Source organism: Felis catus, chromosome X (genome assembly GCF_018350175.1).
Source record: "Felis catus isolate Fca126 chromosome X, F.catus_Fca126_mat1.0, whole genome shotgun sequence".
Classification (NCBI taxonomy): Eukaryota; Metazoa; Chordata; class Mammalia; order Carnivora; family Felidae; genus Felis; species Felis catus.
Window position 1 is genome coordinate 122,313,072 of NC_058386.1, and position 21,823 is coordinate 122,334,894.

General features: G+C 55.6%; 2 protein-coding genes across 12 annotated transcripts; one reads left to right on the plus strand and one right to left on the minus strand.

Annotated features, from left to right (window-relative positions):
* The first annotated feature begins 11,117 nt into the window (after window positions 1–11,117).
* HSFX4 (heat shock transcription factor family, X-linked member 4) lies at window positions 11,118–13,102 on the plus strand. The gene is made up of 2 exons (XM_023249079.2): window positions 11,118–11,709; window positions 12,398–13,102. The coding sequence occupies exons 1-2, from the start codon at window positions 11,212–11,214 to the stop codon at window positions 12,986–12,988; spliced, it is 1,089 nt and encodes a 362-aa protein (XP_023104847.2). The 5' UTR covers window positions 11,118–11,211; the 3' UTR covers window positions 12,989–13,102.
* A 610-nt stretch (window positions 13,103–13,712) lies between these two features.
* Window positions 13,713–18,529, minus strand: EOLA2 (endothelium and lymphocyte associated ASCH domain 2). Of its 11 annotated transcripts, none has more exons than XM_045051113.1 (4): window positions 18,375–18,489; window positions 15,798–15,945; window positions 15,397–15,679; window positions 13,713–14,618 (listed from the first exon to the last, which is right to left on the minus strand). In XM_045051113.1, the coding sequence occupies exons 3-4, from the start codon at window positions 15,647–15,649 to the stop codon at window positions 14,302–14,304; spliced, it is 570 nt and encodes a 189-aa protein (XP_044907048.1). In that variant the 5' UTR covers window positions 15,650–15,679; window positions 15,798–15,945; window positions 18,375–18,489; the 3' UTR covers window positions 13,713–14,301. The 11 variants fall into 11 exon arrangements, with proteins under 11 accessions (XP_044907048.1, XP_044907047.1, XP_044907042.1 ...); XM_045051112.1 differs by having other exon boundaries at window positions 18,371–18,486; XM_045051107.1 differs by lacking the exon at window positions 15,798–15,945 and having other exon boundaries at window positions 18,375–18,529.
* Window positions 18,530–21,823: the final 3,294 nt, after the last annotated feature.

The following is a 21,823-nucleotide window of genomic DNA, read 5'->3' on the forward strand; positions in this document are numbered from 1 at the left end:
AGGACCTTGGGGTGAGGGACAGGATCCCAGGTCAGAAAGGGCAGGGGCACGGGCCGGGCTAGGGAGTCCAGGTGGGGACATGGGGGGCGGACCGAAGGACTCAGGTCCCTAGGACACACAGAAGGAACCTGCCAGAGTTCGGGCACCCGCGTCCTTCTGTGAAGGGCCATGGGCAGGATGGGCATTTGGGTGGATGAGTCGGGCCAGACTTCCACAGTGGAGTCTCACAGACACGGGGTGTGTGTGTGTGTGTGTGGGCGGGGGGAGGCGGCTGGGACACCTCAAGTGGGCAGAGGGCAGGGCCTGGGCCCTGTGGCCATTCTTGGCGAGGATGCAGAAGGAGGACAGAGGGAGCCTGGGCCCCTCAACAGAGTCAGTCTGAGCCTTCCGAATGCCTGCCCCTCCCCCGCTGACATGGCAGGTGCTCCGTGGAGCCAGTCCGATGAGGACCCCAGCATCCCCGATGAGGAGGGGTCCAGCACCAGAGGGGCCCCACAAGGAGCCCAGCCCTCGCTCCCAGATGCATTCGGCATGAGGCTGGCTGACCTGGTGGCATTCCTGCTCTCAAGTATCGCACTCAGCAGCCGACCGACCACACAGGCGGAGATGCTGGCGGCGGTCAGCCAAGATGACCAGGACCACGTCTCCGTGATCTTCCGCCAAGCCTGCGAGTATCTGCAGCTGGTCGTTGGAGTTGACGTGAAGGAAGCGGACGCCAGAGACCACTCCTTCTTCCTGGTCACCATCCTTGGCCTGATATGTGATGGGATGCTAAGCAGTAGGCAGGGCATGCCCACGGCCAGCTTCCTGGTGCTGGTCTTGGGGGTGGTCCTCCTGGAGAACAACTGTGCCCCTGAGGAGGAGGTGTGGAATGTGCGGGCTACGAACTGAGACCTACTCTGATGACAACGTGACCTAGGGGCAAGAAATCAGGACGTGTTATCAGGGCATTACGTGAGCAGCACCAACTAACCAGCAGGATCAGTTGGAAGAGACCAAAGTGGGAAGTGTGTGGCCACCATGAATAAAAGGGGAGCTAACAACGGAAAACCAACTCTGAGGACAACGTGACTTGGGGGCAAGAAAACAGGACTTTCTTTTGGGGCTTATCTGAGCAGGCCCAACTCACCAGATGGAACAGTTGGAAAAGACCAAAGCAGAAAGTGGGGGGGAGGGGCTACCAACTGGGATCCTACTCTGAGGACCACTTGATCTAGAGGACAAGAAAACAGGACTCTTTGCTCGGGCCTAAATGCGCAGGACCAACTAACCAGCAGGAATATTTGGTGGAGACCAAAGATGGGAGTGTGTGCTGAGGAGGGGTGGCTGGAATAAAATGGGGGCTACCAACTGGAACCCTACTCTGAGGACAACTTGACCTGGGGGAAAGATAAAAGGACTCATTGTCGTGGCCTATTTGAAGAGGACCAACTAACCGGCAGGAGCACGTGGAAGAGACCGAGGCAGAACTTTGTTGGCGGTAGGAATAAACGGGGGGCTACCAACTGAGAAACTACTCTGAGGGCAACTTGAACTGGGGGCAAGAGAACAGGACTCTTTTTGGGGCCTATCTGAGCAGGAACACCTAATCAGCAGGACCAGTAGGAAGAGACCAAAGCAGAAACTGTGAGGGGGGCAGCAGGAATAAAAGGGGGGCAACCACCTGAAACCATTCTCTGAGTAGAACTTTACCTGGGGGCAAGAAAAAAGGACTCTTTGTTGGGGCCTATCTGTGCCGGAGCAACTAACGAGCATTAACATTTTGAAGAGACCAATGCAGGAAGTGGGGGAAACGAATAAAAGGGAAGGCAACCATCTGAGACCCTATCCTGAACACAATTTGACCCGGTGGCAAGAAACCAGGACTACCGGTGCGTGTCTATCTGAGCAGGACCAACTAAGAAGCAGGAACAGTTGGAGGAGACCACAGCGGGAAGAGTGGGGAAGGGAACAAAGGGGGACTAAAAACTGAAACCCTACTTTGAAGACACCTTGACCTGGGGCATCGAAATAGGACTCTTTCCTGGGGCCTATCTGAGCCGGACCATCCAACCAAAAGGAACAGTTGGAAGAGACCAAAGCAGCAAGTGGAAGCAATAAAGGGGGCCTACCAACTGAGACCCTACTCTGAGGACAACTTGACCTGGGGGCAAGTCAACAGGACTCTTTGCTGGGGCCTATCTGAGTAGGACCAACTAACCAGCAGGAACAGTTGCAAGAGACCAAAGCGGGAAGTGGGGAGGGGCAGGAATAAAAGGGGTGCTACCAAGTGAGACACTACTCTGAGGACAATTCGACATAGGGGGCAGGAAAACAGGACTCTTGGTGGTGCCTATCTGAGCAGAACCAACTCATCAGGAACATTTGGAGGAGACCAAACCAGGAATGTGTGTGTGTGTGTGTGTGTCTGTCTGTGTGTGTGTGTGTGTGCGCGTGCGTGCGTGTGTTGGGGGGTGGCAGGAATGAAAGTGGGGCTACAAACTGAAAACCAACTCTGAGGACAAATTGACCTGGGGGAAGAAAATCAGTCTTTGTCGGGGCCTATCAGAGCAGGTCCAATTAACCAGAAGGAACTGTTGGAAGAGATCAAAGTGGGAATTGGGGGAGGACAAGAATAAAAGGCGGGTACAAACTCAGACACTACTCTGAGGATAACTTGACCTAGGGGGCATGAAAACATAACTCTTTGTTCGCCCTATCTGAGCAGGAACAATTAACCAGCAGGGACATTTGGAAGAGACCAAAGTGGGAAGTGAGGAGGCAGGAATAAAAGACGGGTACCCCGTGAAACCCTACTCTGAGGACTCCTTGACCAGAGAGCAAGAATATAGGACTTTTTGTTGGGGCCTATCTGAGCAGAACCAACTAACAAGCAGGAATACTTGGAAAAGACCAAAGCAAAATGTGTGGGGTGAGGCTGCGAGTATAAAGGGGGACTACCATCTGAGACCCTACCTTGGGGACAGCTTCATCTAGGCGGCAAGAAAATAGGACTTTTCGTTGGGGCCTAAGCAGAGCAAGGAACCAGCAGGGACATTTGGAGCAGACATAAGCAGGAAGTTGGGATGTGCAGGAATAAAGGCAGGGCTACTGCGTGCAATTCTGTTCTGAGGACAACTTGACTTGGGGGCAAAAAACCAGGACTCTGTGTTGGGGCCTATCTGAGCAGGATGTACTCATCAGCAGGAACAATTGGACGAGACCAAAGCAGGAAGTGCGGGGGGGGGCAAGAGTGAGGAGGGGGGCTACCAACTGAGACCCTACTCTGAGGGCAACTGAACCTAGGGGGCAAGAAAACAGGACTCTGTGTTGGGACATAGGTGAGCAGGACCAAGTAACTAGAAGGAACAGTTAGAAGAGACCAAATAGGGAAGTGTGTGGGGGGTGGGAATAAAAGGGGAGCAACCAACTGAGACCCGACTCTGAGGACAACTTGACTTATGGGACAAGAAATCAGGACTCTAAGTTGGGGCCTATGTGAGCAGGACCACCTAAGCAGCAGGAACATTTGGAAGAGACCAATGCAGGAAAAGTGGGGGGGGGGTGCGGGAATAAAAGCAGGGCTACCAACTGAGACCCTACTCTGAGGACAACTTGGCCTCGGGAGTAAGAAAACAGGACTCTTCCTTGGGGCCTATCTGAGCAGGACCAACTAAGCAGCAGGAACTGTTGGAAGAGACCAAAGCAGGAAGTAGTGGGTGCAGGAGTAAAAGGGGGCTAACAACTAAGACCTTACTCTGGGGACAACTTGACCTAGGGGGCAAGTAAAGAGGACTCTTTGTTGGGCCCTATCTGAGCAAGACCAAGTAACCAGCAGGAATAGTTGGGAGAGATGAAAGTGGGAAGTGGGGGAGAGAGAATAAAAGGGGGGCTACAAACTGAAACACTACTCTGAGGACATCTTGATCTGGAAAAACAGATCTTGATCAAGAAAACAGGACTCTTTGTTGGGACTATCTGAGGAGGGCCAGCTCACCAGTAGGAACAGTTGGTAGACAGCCAAGCAGAACGTGTGCAGAAGGGTTAGGAATAAAAGGGGAGGCTACCAACTGAGACCATACTCTGAGGACAACTAGACCTAGGGGGCAAGGAAACAGGACTCTTTGCTGCGGCCTATCTAACAAGACCCAACTAATCAGCAGGAACAGTTGGAGAAGACAGAAGCTTGAAGCAGGGTGGCAGCGTTAAGGTGGGGCTACCAACTAAGGCCTTACTCTGAGGACCATGTAACTCTCAGGACCATATAACCTGGGGCCAAGAAAACAGGACTCGTTGTTGGGGCCTATCTGAGCAGGACCAGCTCACTAACAGGAACAGTTGGAAGAGGCCAAAGTGTGAATTTCAGGGGCAGGAATAAAAGGGGGGCCACCGACTGAGACCCTACTCTGAAGACAACTCGATATAGGGGACAAGAAAACAGGACTGTTGGTTCCGGCCTATCTGAGTAGGACCAACTAACTAACAGGAACAGCTGGAAGAGACCAAAGCAGGATTGGGGGGCAGGAAAAAAGGGAGGCTGCCAACTGAGAACCTGTTCTTCAGACAAGTTGACATTGGGGCAAGAAACAGGGCTGTTAGTTGGGACCTACCTGAGCAGGACCAACTAACCAGCAGGACCAGCTGGAAGAGACCAAAGCGGGAAGCATGGGGGGAGAAAACAATAGGGGGGGCACAAACTGAAACCCTACTCGGAGGAGAACTTGACCTGGGGCAAGAAGAAAACAGGACTCTTCTGGGGGCCTATCTGAGCAGGAGTAACCAACCAGCAGGAAATATTGGATTAAACCAAAGGAGGAAGCGGGGGGGGGGGGCAGGAATAAATGGGGAAGCTACAAACTGAGACCCTACTCTGCAGAAAACTTGACCTAGAGGGCAAGAAAATAGGACATTTTCTTGGGGCCTATCGGAAGACAACCAACTAACCAGCAGATACAGTTGGAACATACCAAAGCAGGCAGAGGAGGGTGGCAGGAATAGAAGGGGTACAACCAACAGAGACCATACTCTGAGGATAACTTCATCTAGGGGTCATGAGAAATGGACTCTTTGTTGCGGCTCATCTGAGAAGAACCAACTAACCAGCAGATACAGTTGGAACAGACCAATGCGGCAGGTGTTTGGTGGAGGCAATCAAAGGGGGTCTACGAACTGAGGACCTACTGTGAGATCAACTTGACCTAGTGGGAAAAAAAAACAGGACTCTTTTTTTGGGCCTATCTAAGCAGGACCAACTAACCAGCAGGAACAGTTGGAAGAGACCAAAGCTGGAAGTGTGTGAGGGGGTGCAGGGATAAAAAGGGGCTCCCAGCTGAAACCCTACTCTGAGGACAAACTGACATGGGGGCAAGAAAACAAGACTCTTTGTTGGAGTCTATCTGAACAGGACCAACTAACCAGCAGGCACCTTTGGAGCAGATCAAAGCTGGAAGTGAGGGGAGGCATCAATAAAAGTGGGGCGACCAACTGAGACCCTACTCTGAGGACCATTTGACCTGGAGCAAGAAAACAGAACTCTTTGTTGGGGCTTACCTGACCAGGAACAACTAACCGGCAGGAGCAGTTGGAAGAGACCAGGAAGTGGGGAGGGCAGGTATACAAGAGGGCCTACCAACTGAGACCCTGCTCTGAGGATAACTTGATCTGGGGGCGTGAAAACAGGACTCTTTGTTGGGGCCTATCTTAGCAGGACCAATGAACCAATAGCAGCAGTTGTGAGAGACCAAAGCAGGATGTGGGGAGGCAGGAGAAAAAGGGAGGCAACCAACTGAGACCCTACTCTGAGGACAAATTGACCTAGGGGGCAAGAAAACAGGACTCTTGTTTCGGGCCTACATGAGCAGGACCAACTCACCAGCAGGAACCATTACGAGAGAAGAAATGAGGAAGTGTGTGTAAGGGGGTGGCAGGAACAAAAAGGGGGCTACCGACAGAAACCCTACTTTGAGGACAACATGACATAAGGACATGAAAATAGGACTGATTGTTGCGGCCTACCTGAGTAGGACCAACTAACCAGCAAGAACTGTTGGCCCAGGAAGAAAGGGGGGGGGCTAACAACTAAGACCTTACTCTGGGGACAACTTGACCTAGGGGGCAAGTAAAGAGGACTCTTTGTTGGGCCCTATCTGAGCAAGACCAACTAACCAGCAGGAATAGGTGGAAGAGACCAAAGCAGGAAGTGGGGGAGAGAGAATAAAAGGGGGGCTACAAACTGAAACGCTACTCTGAAGACAACTTGACATGGGGGTAAGAAAACGGGACTCTTTGTTGGGACTATCTGAGGAGGACCAGCTCACTAGTAGGAACAGTTGTTAGACAGCTAAGCAGAAAGTGTGCAGAGGAGGTAGGAATAAAAGGGGGCCTACAAACTGAGACCCTACTCTGAGGACAACTTGGCCTAGGGGGCAAGGAAACCGGACTCTTTGCTGCAGCCTATCTAACAAGGCCCAACTAATCAGCAGGAACAGTTGGAGAAGACAAGAGCTTGAAGCGGGGTGGCAGCATTAAAGTGGGGCTACCAACTAAGGCCCTACTCTGAGGACCATGTAACCTGGGGCCAAGAAAACAGGACTCTTTGTTGGGGCCTATCTGAGCAGGACCAAGTTACCAAAGTAGTTGGAAGAGACCAAAGGGGGAAGTGTGTGGGGGCAGGAATAAAAGGGGGACTACCAACGGAAACACACCTCTGAGGAAAACATGCCCTGGGGGCAAGGAAACAGGAATTTGGGGGGGGGGTGGGGGTTCTGAGTAGGACCAACTACCTAGAGGGAACAGTTGGAAGCGACCAAAGCAGGCATTGTGTGGGTGAGGCAGCAGGAATAAAATTGGGGCTGCCAACTGAAACCCTACTTTGAGGACAAATTGACCAGGGGGCAAGAAAATAGGAGTCTTTATTGGGGTCTACCTGAGCAGGACCTAGTAAGCAGCAGGAACTGTTGGAAGAGACCAAAGCAGGAAGTAGGGGGTGCAGGAATAAAAGGGGACGCCAACAACTAAGACCTTGCTCTGGGGACAATTTGACCTAGGGGGCAAGTAATTAGGACTCTTTGTTGGGCGTATCTGCGCAGGACCAACTAAGCAGCAGGAATAGTTGGAAGGGAGGGAAGCGGGAAGTGTGGGAGAGGGAATAAAAGAGGGCCTACCAACTGAAACCCTACTCCGAGGACAACTTGACTTGGGGGCAAGAAAATAGGACACTTTGTAGGGACCATCTGAGGAGGACCAACTCACCAGTAGGAACAGGTGTTAGACAGCTAAGCAGAAAGTGTGCGGAGGGGGTAGGAATAAAAAGGGGGCTACTTACTGATATGCTTCTCTGAAGACAGTGTGACCTAGGGGGCAAAAAACAGGGCTCTTTCCTGGGGCCTATCTTAGAAGGATCAACTAACCAGCTTGAGCAGTTGAAGAGACCACCTAGGGAAGTGTTGGGTGGAACAGGAATAAAACTGGGGCACCCAAAGGAAACCCTTCTCTGAGGGAAACTGGGCCTCAGGGGCAAGAAAAGAGGACTCTTTCTTGGGGCCCATCTGAGTAGGACCAACTAACCATCAGGAATAGTTGTAAGAGACCAAAGCAGAAAGTGGGAGAAGGCAGAAATAAAAAGGGGGCTATCATCTGAGACTCTACTCTGAGGACAACTTGATCTAGGGGGCAAAAAAAAGAGGAATCTTTGTTTGGGCCTACATGAGCAGGACCAACTAACCAAGAGGAACAGTTGGAAGAGACCAAAGCAGGAAGTGTGTGCTGGGCAGGAATGCAAAGGGGGCTTCCAACTGAAAATCCACTCTGAGAACAACTAGCCCTGGGGGCACAGAAACAGGACTTTTTCTTGGGGCCTATCTGATCAGGACTAACTAACAAGCAGGAACACTTGGAAAAGAACAAAGCATGAAGTGTGGGGGGGGGGGGCGGTAGGAACAAAAGGGGTACTTCCAACTGAAACCCTACTCTGAGGAGAGCTTGATCTGGGACAAGAAAATAGGACTGCTTGTTGGGGCCTTTCTGAGCAGGACCAACTACCCATCAGGAACAGTTGTTAGAGACCAAAGCAGAATGTGGGGAGGCAGGAATAAAAGGGGGGGCTACCAACTGAGACCATACTCTGGGGAATACATGACCTAGGCGGGGGGGGGGGAAGAAACAGGACTCTCTCTTTGGGGCTATCTGTGAAGGACCAACTAAATAGCAGGAACAGTTGGAAGAGACCAAAGCAGGAAGTGGGGAGGCAGGAACAAAAGTGGACACCAACTGAGATCCTACTCTATGGACAAGGTGATCTACGGGGCAAGAAACCAGGGCTCTTCCTTGTGGCCTGAGCGGTACTATCTAATAAGCAGGAAGAGTTAGAAAACAGCAAAGCAGGAAGTGTGGGGCAAAGGCAGCAGGAATAAAAGGGGGCTACCAACTGAAACCCTACTCTGAGGGCCACTTTACCTGTGGGCAAGAAAATAGGAGTCATTGTTGGGGACTATCTGAGCAGGACCAACTAACCAGCAGGAACAGTTGGAATAGACCAAACCAGGAAGTGTGTGTGTGTGTGTGTGTGTGTGTGTGTGTGTGTGTGTGGTGGGGGGGAGTGGTAGGAATAGAAAGGAGGCTACCATCTGAAATCCTACTCTGAGATCAGGTTGACCTAGGGGAATGAAAATAGGACTCACAGTTGGAGACTTTCTGAGCAGGACCAACCAACCAGCAGGAACAGTTCGAAAACACCAAAGCAGGAAGCGTGGGGTGGGTGGTAGGAACAAAAGGGGGTCCACCAACTGACTCCCAACTCTGATGACAACTTGACCTGGGAGAAAGAAAAGAGGACTCTTTGTTGGGCCCTATCTGAGCAGGACCAACTAACCAGCAGGAATAGTTGGAAGACACAAATTGGGAAGTGCGGGAGAGGGAATGAAAGGGGGGGGCCTCAAACTGAAACCCTATTCTGAGGACAACTTGACCTGGGTGCACGGAAACAGGAGTCTTTCTTGGGGACTATCTGAGGAGGAACAACTCACCAGCAGGACCAGGTGTTAGACAGCTAAGCAGAAAGTGTGGGGAGGGGTAGGAATAAAAGCGGAGGCTACCAACTGAGACCGTATTCTGAGGACAACTTGACTTAGGGGGAAGAAAATTGGACTATTTGTTGGGGCCTACCTAAGCAGGAGCAACTCACCAGCAGGAACAGTGGAGCAGACCAAAGCGGGAAGTGGGGGAGGGGCAGAAATAGAAGTGGGGCGACCAACTAGGAATGTACTCTGAGGACAATTTGACCTGGGGCAAGAAAACAGGACCCTTTGTTGGGGCCTATCTGAGCAGCACCAACTAACCAGTGGGACAGTTGGAAGAGACCAAAGCAGGAAGTTAGTTAATGGGTCCGGAATAAAAGGGTGGGCTAGCAACTGAGGCCCTACTCTGGGGACAATTTGACCTAGGGGACAAGACAAGAAAATGGGACCCTTTCTTGGGGCTTAGGTGAGCAGGAGCAACTAACCTGCAGGAGCAATTGGGGGAGACCAACGTGGGAAGTGTGGGGGTGCAGCAATAAAAGGGGGGCTACCAACTGAGACTCTACTCTGAGGACAACTTGACTTAGAGGGCAATTAAACAGGACTCTTTGTTGGGGCCTATCTGAGCAGGACCAACTAACCAGCAGGAACAGTGGAAGAGATCAAACCAAGAAGTGGTGGGGGGGCCAGGAATAAAATGGGGCTACCAACTGAGACCCTACTCTGAGGACAACTTATTGTAGGGGGCAAGAAAACAGGACTCTTTGTTGGGACCTGTCTGAGCAGTAACAACTAACCAGCAGGAATCTTTCGAGGAGACAAAAGCAGTAAGTTTTGGGAAGGGCGACAGGGATAAATGGGGGGCTACCGATTGAAACCCTATTCTGAGGACAACTTGACCTAGGGGCACGAAAACAGGACTCTTTGTTGGGGCCTATCTGAGCAGGAGCAACTAACAAGCCCGAACAATGGAAGAGATCAAACCATGAAGTGGGGGGGGGGGTGACAGGAATAAAAGGGGAGGCTACCAACTGAGACCCTACTCTGGGGACAACCTGACCTAGGGGGCAAGAAAATCGGAGTCTCTTTTGGGGTCTATGCGCAGGAGCAACTAACCAGCAGGAACAGTTGGAAGAGACCAAAGCGGTGAGTGTGGGGGGCATCAGGAATAAATGGGGGGCTACCAACTGAAACCCTGCCCTGAGGACAACTTGACCTGGAGGAAGAAAATAGGACTCTTTGCTGGGGCCTATATGCGTAGGAGCAACTAACCAGCAGGAATACGTGGAAGAGACCAAAGCAGGAAGTGGGGGGGGGCAGGAATAAAAGGGGGGCTCATCAACTGAGACCCTACTCTGGGGACAACTTGAACCAGGGGACAAGAAAATAGGACCCTTTGTTGGGGCCTATCTGAGCAGGACCAACTAACTAGCAGGAACAGTTGGAAGAGACCAAAAAGGGAATTGTGTGGGGGCAGCATAAAAGGGGGCCTGAGACCCTACCCTGAGGACAACTTGACACAGGGGGCATGAAAACAGGACTTTTTGTTGGGGCCTTTCTGAGCAGTACCAAGTAACCAGCAGGAAATTTTGGAAGAGACCAAAGCAGTAAGTATGGGGGGGGGAGGGCAGGTAGGAATAAACGGGGGCTACCAAGTAAGACTAGGACAAGTCCTCTAGGGATTGCCATCTTCTGAGAGGTACCGACCCCAAGGGTCCATCTGACCCAGGCAGTCTTGGGGGCAGCCCAAGCCAGGACTAACCAGGGCCTGGCTCTTGACCAAATCTGAGAGACCAGCAACTTGTCTCCCCCATCCCTGGAGTGGGAGTGGACCTCGGATCATGGTTTCTCTTCCCATCCAGGGCCTGGTCCCATGAAACAATGTTCCTTCCTGGCTGCAGACAGGAGCCCTTCCTGGGAACTCAAACCAGATGTTTGCATATACTTTTGGAAAAGAGAGAAGCTGGGGGCCCTGTGCCCATCCCCTACCCCACACTTGGCCAGTGCTGCCTTGCCAGATCAGCTGTGAGCCACCTTTGTGACATCACATGACAAATAAAGAGGCGATGACTTAGGTAGCTGGTTGCCTCACTACGAGATTCTAGAATTTTGTGGACGGGATATATTGAGCATCCCCATACTGACCGAAGGCATTTGCGACTTGAGAGGTCAGTGAGACATTCTCATGGCAAAAGTGCTCTTGGTCTAGACTAGCTCCATGGCTAGTCAGAGTGCTAAGGAGATACCCAAAGGGAAGCTGGCCCCATCTGATGATGGAGAGCCAGCACCAGAATTACCATCTAGTTCATCCCAGGATCCAAATTTGGATTCCGGGGAGATTTTGGTGATGAATAGGGACCAAGCAGTGATCCAAGATCCAGGCCCCCAAGACAACCCACAACCACAGGCCCCAAACCAAGGCGCCGCCAACGTGGGAGAAAACAACAGTATTCTTGGGCTCTCCTTCCCAAGAAAGCTTTGGATGATCCTGGAGGACAACACCTTCACGTCCGTGCGCTGGAACGATGCCGGGGACACCGTGATCATCGACGAAGACCTTTTCCAGAGGGAGGTTCTTCACCGCAGAGGCGCGGAGAGAATCTTTGAAACTGACAGCTTGAAGACTTTCATCCGCCTGCTGAACCTGTACGGCTTCAGCAAAATACGCGCAACCAACCCTCGGGGGACTCAGTCCCCAGGGAATAAGAGAATGCTGGTAAGTAGAAAGTCCTTGGTTTCCCATGTTTTCTGTCTTTTCAGCACCTTCCTAGTAGACCCGAGATGAATGATCTACTGAAAGGGTTTAATTTCCGAGGACAACTTTCTTTCTCGAGAGACATTATGGAGAGATGAGAAAGTCTAGGCTTTCCTATTAACCTACAACCCCCTTAGATGGAGTGTGCAGGTATGACTAAACATTCAGAGGCCAGGTAACGTCAAATAGGTATGTGAATCCCTTCAACTGGGCTTTATGTGTCTTTATTCAGTGAGTTTAGTTAGGTCCCAGGGCATAGTGAGCCTTGTAGACAACTTAAAAGGAACTTTTCTCCATAGTGGAACCAGACCATTATGACTGCTGTGGGAGGGGCCGGGGGCAGGGAGTGGTGGTGGGGGGATCCAGGGGCAGGGAGTGGGGGGGGGGGGTAAGGGGGGAGGGGGAATGGGAGGAGGAGGGGGAGGGGGGAGAAGAAGAGGAAGGAGAGAGGTGGAAGGGGATTGTGGGGGGAAGAGGAGGGAGAGGGAGGCAAGGGGGAGGATGGGGGAGAAGGGGAGGAAGAAGGGGGAGGGGGAGGGGAGGGGGAGGGGAGGGAGAAGAGGGAAAGGAGGTGGCAGTCTCGGCGGCAGCAGACACAAATCTTCCCTCCCAGAATGACTAAAATGATGAATCTCGCATCTCGTTTCAGATTTACCGCAACGCCAACTTTCAGAGAGACAAGCCTTTCCTGCTCAGGAACATTCAGAGGAAAAGTGACCTGAGAGTCACCACCACCTGGCTAGGCACCAGTGCACCAACTCCAAAGAGAAAGAAGCCGGTGGCAGCAACAAGACAGTCCCCACGAATCCATCACGAGGAACCCGCCAACGACGACAAGACGGTCCTCGGCGCAGCCCCAAATGCTCAGGGTCCCAGCAGCAGCCAGCCCTTCGCCTTCTCTGGCATTTGGTCTCTGAGCAGCGCAGCCGGGTATGCCATGGCAACTCATGGCCCGAGTGAGCCAGGTGGCCTGAGTGGGGAGGGCACCTCCAGGAACATGATGTTTGTGCCCCTGGCTACTGCCAGAAGGGATGACACAGGGGAACTGCCCGTCAGCCCCCCAGTTTACCCCGACTATGGTACAGTGATGTCTCTGTATAACACCTGTTATTCCATCCTGCTGGCAGCCCTGTCAGTCATGTCCCCAAATGAGGCCCCCAGTGAGAACGAGGAGCAGGAGGGCTCCTCAGATTACAAGTGTGCCCTCTGTGAACATTTCAAGGAAAATCCAGGTCCCTAGGCTCACAGGCCACTGATGACAGCTAAAAAGTCACCACTGTAACCATCAATCTATTTTCGGCTTTAATGGAAACAAACACAACTCCGCGGGAGTAAATAAACAGTCTGACTAGAATGGCGAATCTGTGTTCTTTCTCACGTATGATGCTACACACACCTTATGCGATAAGCCCGGGGAGGCTGGGAATCCTGGCCTGAGACAGGTTCTGGCCCCCTACTGTCCTCTGTCCTTCGAAGCGGCAGCGTTTTTGCAGCCTCAGCCAAGGACCTGGCTAGGGAGCATGGAGGAGGCAAGCCCAGGAAGATCTGGTCCCCTGAGCCTCGCCCGCGGGTCAGGAGACAGAACCGCCTCACTCCTGACCTTGGGGGTGTCACCTCGTATCATTCGTGTGTTTGAAACAGGAGGGCTTTTCCTCACGGGTGCCCCTGTGATGCCGGGAAGTTTCTGATCAGCAGAAACTTCTGATCAGCGCTTCTGAGCGCCTCTAGCCCAAGAGCCAGGGGCCTGCCAAAGAGGCCCACCTAAAAGCAGGGCCACCCCATCTGCCAAGGGACGTGGGGCTACTTTCTTGTTGCTCAGAAGAGACGGGCCATTCTAGTCAATGCCTGGGGGTTGGGGGGAGGGACAGCCCATCTTCCCCATCGGTAAGGACCACCAGAAACTTTGCTAAGAAAGCACACAACGACAACAAAAGATTTCCCACAGAATACACAACACGACTTAATCATTTTCCCATCGGTGCTGTATTTAGGATCCTTCCTTTGGCCATGAAGTAGCTAGCTGTGGGATGTGTCGAACACGCATACTTCATGGGCCAAGGGACGCTTTGACAACAGAGCAAGAGTCATTTGTAAGAACAGACGGATGCTGTGTCTCAGTCTGATGCTGTCGCCATGGTGAACGGGGGCACCCGTGGCTGGCCACCCCTGCACACCCCTTTAGCGCCCGCTCCCAGCCTTCCCACAAGGTCCCCTGGATGCTGTTCAAACGTCCTATGAGTTCTGAGCAAAACAACGAGAGGAGGAAACACGAACCGGTCGTCTTCAGACCTATGTCTCTGTACGACCCGGAAGTCAGAAGGACTCAAGTAGTGGCGGCACCAAGACATTTACTGGCCGCTTCCCCTTTATCCCGAACGTCGAAGTCCTGGAGACTGCCGGCGAGCCCAGACAGGCATCTCAGGAGGAAAGTCCCGCTGCCCTGTCCCCTGCATCTGAGTGGAGAGACCTGTCTCCACGAACAGCACACAGTGGCAGGGCTGATTCAGACTGAACCTGGCTTGTAGGTCTGCGGCATGACGGTCAGTCGATGGGTCACGATTTAGCCGGTTTCTCGGTAACCTTCCGCACTCGCCAGGCGTCCTGCCCCAAGGGCATCAGGTGCTCTGGGATGTCTACCTGGAAGATATCCTTTCCGCCTTTCCTGGGTATGGGCTCCAGTAACCACCTGGGGTTTGAAAGCACGGTGAGGTACTTCTGCTTCAGGCTGGTCAGTACAGCTTGATTCTCCAGCGCCACAACCTCATCAGGAGCTAAGTCCTCTGGGCACTGCACGGTTTCCCCAATGTCAACAAGCCCTGAGCACAAAGAGAAGCACACGATGGTTTTTCCTTCCAGAAACCAAGGCCCGCCTGTGGGAGAACATGATTATTCAAAGTTACAACCACCAGAGACCAGGGGACACCGGGTACACTGGGCCCCTCGGACTGAGCATGCCCGACACGCCAAAGTCTGCTTAGGGAGTTCTGGGTGAGGCCGAGGGAGGGAGCGAAACGGAGTGGAGGGCCTCGTCCTCAACGACCACCCCCAAATAATGGGCTGGCCCCAGCCAGAGAGCTTAGGGCAACAGGCAGAGGTCAGACCAGAAGGGCCCCAGATGCTGGGCGGAACAGGCAGTCAGGTCCCCGAGCACTTCAGCAGGTGGCAGGTGCTCGTGTGGGACCTCCCCCACCGAGGGCTTAGGGGACTCACCCAGGATGCAGGGACAGTGGGGGTGGGGCATCGCACAGGAAGCCCGGCAACAGCCCGGGGTCTGGAGTCTGCCCCGACCCACTGTGTGCACCGTGCCGCCTCCACGGTCTCTGTCGCACGCACGCACGCGGGCACACGCGCAACCGTGAGCGAAGGTCACATGCACACTTGGAACCTGTCCCTGTCTCTCAGGTCAGAACCGGGCACTGAGGCCCAGAGCGGAAGCAGGGTTCACCTGAAGTCGTGGGACCTCAGCAACTCCCCCCATCCCCAGTCCCAGGGCCCCCTGCTGCCCCGCCGAAGGTGTGCTGCTTAAAGAAACCACGGCCCCCACACCAAGCAGCTCACACAAGGGAACAAGGCACAAAACTCCTGAGCAAGGTCCTGGGGAGTAGCCCTTGGGGGTGTCTCAGCAGCATGCGGCTTCTCATCACTTGCCAGCGATCACGCCACGGCCATACTTTTCCCCTTCCAGAAGCAAGGCCTGAATCTGAGCAGGGGTCATTCCAAGCCTCTCCGCCAGCAGCTCCCTCCATGCGGTGTCTTCCCAGTCCCTGTGAGCAATGTGGATGGCGATGGTACGGTTCCGGTGGCTGCTCAGCAGAGGACGCCAACGCGTCTCCAGGGTCTTGACCCCGTTTAAGACAAAACCTGCATAAGGCTGCCGGAAGGAGAGGCAGCCGAACTTCATCTCCCCAGAGCGCCTTGGGCCTCACCAGGCCTGCGGAGACACAGAACCACGAAGGTCAACAGGCATCGTGCCCAGCACTCCAAGCTCATGACCTGGGGGCAAGACCTCTCCCCAGGGTCCTCCGGGGGTGCCCTGACAGCCCACTGACCTGGACAGTGGGGGAACGGAGAGCCTTGGCTCCTCCCCCTCTGTCACTACACGGTCAGCTGACGGGCACAAAGGAAGGGGCCGGCGGTCAGGATGACGTGTCCATCACATGGAGTCGTTGGGGACCTCAGAGAGGAGGGCGGGGATAGCTAGAGAAAGGCATGGCCAGGACAGCCTGTGGTCAGTTCTACATCGGAGGTCACTGAGCCCCAGGAGAGCACAGATGGCGGGGGGCCCCTCGGCTGGACGGCTCAGTGAGCTGGCTCTACCCCTCTCCCAGCACAGACAGGGACATCCTGGGCTTCGCCACCCTGGGGCTGCTGAGCGCAAACCCTTGGTATCCGACCTCAGCTCAGCACTGGGGCGCCCTGTGATCGCACATGGTCCTGGCAGCTGTCTCCTCCCGACCCCTTTGGGCGCCACTCTCCTCTGACCCCTTCCTGCCCCACTGCTCTCCACCATCAACAGATACCCCCCGACCCTGACCCGGGCCTAGAGAAACCAGGAACCAGAGCAGGAACAACTGGTACCAGGGTGCACGCACCGTCTCCATGCCAGGCACTGGGGTGGGCACAATCAACACATCACAGGATTCGATCCTCACATAACCCAGTAAGGCAGCGCTTCGTCACCCCGCTCTATAGCTGAGAAGGAGGCGCCGAGGGATAGAGAGACAGCCCATGATTGCAGGGGACCTGAGTGCACCTACCCCTTGTCCTTGCACCTGGACGAGGGGGTCCCTCCTCCTCGCGCACGGCAGAGCTGTGCAGTGGGAGGAGCACGACCCCGGCGCGAGCCTCAGCTGGGTCCTGGCACCTCAAGGAGCCCCAGTCTCCATCGGGGCCGCGAGGACCGGGGACAAGGTGCAGGGGCACCTAGCCCGGCATGTGGCACCTAACAGGACAGCCACAAACAGTGGCCGCCCCTCATCATTATCATCATCCTCATCACAGGGCCTGGGGCACTGCGCTGCACTCAGGAGCACCCCAAATCTGGATCATCTCTCCTCCCAGTTCTCGAAGGACATAAACCTGGCCTCAACCCCTCCTCTCGTTTAAGAGAACACATCTACTCTCAAAGATAAGGCCCTGGGATCACCCCTTTCCCGACCCACCGTTCTGCCGCCCTGGCACCACACCCCCTGCGTTCCCTCTGTCTGGGGCTGAGCTGCGTGGCCACCTGCCCTCAGCTGTGCTCTCGGCCAAGCACAGTCCTTCACTGGAGGACCTCACCCCGTCTGCTCTTGCTCAGGCAGCCCTACTCCCCTCCCCTGTGAGTAGATGGTCTCCCTTTCAGAAAGCCACACCTGTACACCCCTCACTGCAGGAACAAAGACCCCCCCCCCCCGCCAGCCCCTGAGCCCGCACGTGTCTCCAGCACCTGCCAACTTGTCTAAACCTCTGCATAGCAGAGGTCCCAGGAGCAGCGGTCTACACTCACAGTCTCTACTTCTTCGCCTCGCACTGCCCGCCCCCCTCCATGAACACACCGGTTGCCGCAGGCACCAGCGACCTGCCCCCTGCCTGTTCCATCTTCATGGAACTCACGGCCGGACAGCCCTGACACGACTGACACCCCTCCTTCACTTCTCAGCCTTCCACGTTGCACCTCACTCACGGGTTGGTTCTGCTAACCACATAAGGCCCCAGCCGGCAGCAGAGAAAACCATTTCATGTAAGTGGCTCGTGTTCTCACAGCCTAGCAGACCCGTATCCAACAGGAGAAAGAGGACACCAGGCCCTCACACTGTCACACGGGAAGGATTTGGGGGCCCTACAGTCCAGTTCCCCTCAATCAAATCCTGGAAGCCTCCCCCCCTCCCCCCCCCCGGGAGGAGTGCCAGGGGCAACCGGCTGAATCCCGCACAGCCGGTGGCCTCGGTGAGGTCGCGGCCCTAAGGGCCCAGCGGGAGGCGGGGAGGGCCGGAATGACTGCGTGCGGACCGGTGCCCGTGCAAAGGTATGGTCGCGTTTCTCCGCGCACACGTACGTCGCGGGCATGTGACGGTGGAGGGAGAAGGGGACAGGGAAGGGTGTCCGCGGCCGCTCTGCGCTTGCTTCCAGACCTCTGGTCCGGGAACCCCCAGCCCAGAGGCACCGTCTGGCCGAGGGTCGAGCAGGCCGTAGCCGCACGGGCTTCCTGGCTCCCTTCACGCGTGGCGGGTCTCCCCGCCCCGGCCCCGCCCCCGCCCACCGCAGGCGCGCTCGGCCGATTCGGCTGCGGCCACCGGGCGGGACCGTCCGCTTCCCGTGACCCTGCGAGGCCACCAGCGCCGGGACGACCGCCTCCCACGCCCAGGCGAGGAGACGACGCGGCCCACCGAGAGAGGACAGAGCGCCCGGTCCGCGTCGTGGCTGTCCCGCCATCGCCGCGCCCGACACCAGGAACCGCTGACAGGTGCCGGGCGCCGGCGGCCCCTCACCTGACGCACCCGCACAGACGCTGCCGCTCCTTTTTTGCGGGGCATACGCCGGCTCGTACCCACGTAGTTACGTACGCACACGGAGGTACGCAGCACGCCAGGGCGAAAGCCCGTAGGCACGCAGACAAGCAGTTACGTGGACACGCACTTACGTACACACGCACATAGGCCCGCAGGCCCCGGTCGCTAGGAGACGTCGTTGGACTCAAGGGGCCGGGAGGCGCGCGGGACCATCAGGCTTGATAGGGAGCTGGCGCTGGCGGCTGGAGCGGAACCGGAAGGAGGATAGAAATGGGGGTGGGGCGTTGGGGGGAAAGGGGCGGGGCGAGTCGAGTCTGGGGGTGGGGCTGTGGGCGGGGCGGCGGGAGGCGGAGCTGGGGGAGGAGTAGGTGGGGGCGGACCTGTGGGTTAGGAGCTGGGGTAGGAGGAGCTGTGAGACAGGGCTGTGGAAGAAGCTGGCGCCAGTTGCGGGAAAGAGTTGGGGCAGGACCTAGGGCAATGAGCGGGAAGGAGCAGGACGGAGATGGGAAAGCTGCGGAGGAGTAGCTGTGGGAAGAGCAGGGTGGGCCTGGGGAGGTGTAACTGGGGGAGTTGCAGGGGGGAGCTTGGGGTGGAGCCAAAGGGGAAGCTGGGGGACCACTGGGGAGGAGGGCAGAGCTGACAGGAGGAGCTGGAGCAGGGGCAGGGTGGAGCTGGGGCAGTGGAGGCGGAGCTGGGAGAAACTGTGGGGGATAGAGTCAGAGGAGCTGGGGACCCCTGGGGGGAGGGCCCTGGGAGGAGCTGAGCGGAGTTGAGAAGCGGAGCTGGAGAGGGGCGGGGTGGAACTGAGGAGGTTGGGTAGGCGGAGCTGGGGCAGGAGGGGGCGGAGCTGAGAGAAAGCTGTGGGTGGGGGGGGTTCAGGGGAGGAGCCAGGGAACCCATGGGTGTGGGGGTGGGGAGGAGCAGAGCGGAGCTGAGAAGGGGAGCTGGAGAGGGGCGGGGTGGAACTGGGGAGGTTGGGAAGGTGGAGGTGGGGGTGGAGATGGGCGGAGCTGGAAGAAAGCTTTGGCGGGTGGTGGAATCACAGGAGGAGTGGGGGAACCACCGGGTAGAAGGAGGTAGGGTGGAGCAGGATGGAACTAAGGGGAGCAGGCGGGGAGGAGCGGGGCGGAGCTGGCGGACGAGTGGGATGAAATTTAGGAGACGGAGGTGGAGCCATGGGAAGAGCTGGGGAAGCACAATGGATGAGCACCTGGGGAGTAGCAGGGCCGGGCTGGGGGACCCTCCAAAGGCAGAAGTGGGGGACTAGGAGGGCGTGGCTGGTGGCAAGTTAGGAGAGAGAGGTGAGGATGAGCCGGGCCGGTCTGGGGGAAAGGTCGGAGAAGTAGTAGCTAGCGCCGGGGGTGGGGAGGGTGGCACGGGGATGGGCAAAAGCTGGGAGAAGGTGGGGAGGTGACAAGCGGGGCTGGGGTTGAGTAGAACGACGTGGGCGGGGGAAGCTCGGAGCAGAAAATGGGGAGGAGTGGGGCGGGGCTTTCGAGGCTCGAAGTGGACTGGTGAGATAGCTGGGAGGGGGGAACAGGGCGGGGCTGTAGAGAGGCTGGGCGGGACTGCTAGGATAGTTCGGAGGAGGAGCTGCGGAGGGGCTGGTGTGGAGAGTAGCAAGGTTGGACTGGTAGGGTATCTGGAAGGTGAAGCTGGGGTGGAGCAGGGTGGGACTGGTGGAATAACTCGGGGGAGGAGCTGGGGTGGAGCAGGGTGTGGTAGGGGAGGAGCGGAGCGGGACTAGTGGAAGAGCTGGCGGGGAGGGGCTGGGGTTGAGCAAGGCTGTGCTGGTGTAGTGGCTGGGAGGAGGAGCTGGGGTGTCGCGGGGCGTGGCTGGGGTGGAGCTACGGTGGAGGAGGGCGGAGCTGGCAAGGCCGGAATGTTGGACTTTGGGAACCGCGCGGGGCTTAGCAAAGGTGTGCCAGTGGCGCAGACCAGGCAGTGCCCTTTATAAGCGTCCAGTCCGCGCCGCACTCGTAGGCAACAAAGTGGCAGCCCCAGGGTCCTCAGCGACCTGAGGTGACCCTTAAAATGGACCCCGGAGAGCACGGAGGCGGGAAGAGGGTGGTACCCGCAGGTTGAATCCCGCACCTCCGGGCTGAACGCCCGGGCACCCTGGGATGGCCAGTGGGGTCCTGAGGGACGGACTTTATATGAACGTATTTTGCAGGTGAGAAGAAAAATTCCTACTCTGTTTCCTGCTGCCCCTCAGACCTGACATGTGCCAGACAGAGTCAACCGCCCTGTCAGAGCTGTTTCCTGCCCTCTACCTCTCAGTCAGGGACCCAACACACTCCCTGTCGCCCTGCTTTGTTCCTGGGGTTCCCTTACCCTCACCCTCCTTCCGCATTTGCTTGGTGACCAAATCCGGTGTCCCTGCCTCCCAAATGCCTGATCAGAATAGATGCTCCTCTTCTTGTCCCCACTGCTACTTCCTGAGTTCAGGTCTGAGGTCTGGGGCTTTTTACCTGAGCCTCCACACCGGCCTGGATGCCTCCTGTCTTTCTTCCTCTGTAGGGGTAACTTCAAAAACATTCAGGTCACCCCTCGTACTTCAGAGTGGCCTGCAAGTGAGCTTTTTTTTCCTGAACACTTTTTTCAAAGCACGAGAATCTCTTTTACCTCAGCTACCCTGCTCTCACTCAGTAACCCACCCCTGCCAATGGAACAAAATCCGCAAGGAGAAGTAGAGGGACTACAGATAGAATCCTTAAGGAAACAAAGTTTCTGGAAGAGTGTCCTGTATCTCTGGTGTTTCCTGAATTCTCTCATAGCTAGGGGCTTTTTTCATATGACTCAGGCAGATTTTTAACCCCTCTCTGGCCCTCGTGTAATCCCAGCCAACCCTGTAGCTTAACCATGCTTCCTAAAACACAACTTTGCCCAGAGGTGGCCCTGGCTCCTAATTCTTGGCATTTAAGTGCCTGAACCTCTCTGGCCTCAGTTTGTCCAGGTGTCAAATGAGGAAAATATAAATGATCCTCAGGTTGTGAGATTACTATGAGCACTGAATGAGCCCAGCTCAGCCATACATAACATGGCCTTGTTCAAGGGAGTCCTCCTGTCTCCTTGGGCATAGCTGCCCCTCTAGTCTCACTGCCTGGACCCTTCCCCAGTTCCCAGCACTCGGTGACTGTGCCCTCCACACTGCTTTCTCATGGCAGATACTCTCCCTCACTTCCTGTGTGTGTCCTCATGAAGCCTCCCCTAACAGTCTGAGCCGGGTGTCAGGGCCTGCTCCTTCTTCCTGACAACTTTCCAGAATCCTGTCTATGGTACTCCTTTTGTGCAAGGTTACCTTGGGCTTTTTCTGTTTTGCATGTGTATGTGTGTGCCCAGTTACTGCAGCTAGACTGGAATCTCTCTGAACAAGGACTCTGTCCACTTCACCTTTGTGCTGTCCCCAGAGCCTGCCTCTGCCAGAGGAGACACTCACTAGATGTTAATGATGGCGATAAACTGTCCAGTTTGAATCATCCAGGATTCATCGACTCTCTACCATGATGAGCTACTGTACCACACTAGGCTTCAGCAGATGAGTGACATAGGCCCTGACCCGGAGTCGGTGCATGCTAGTTGGA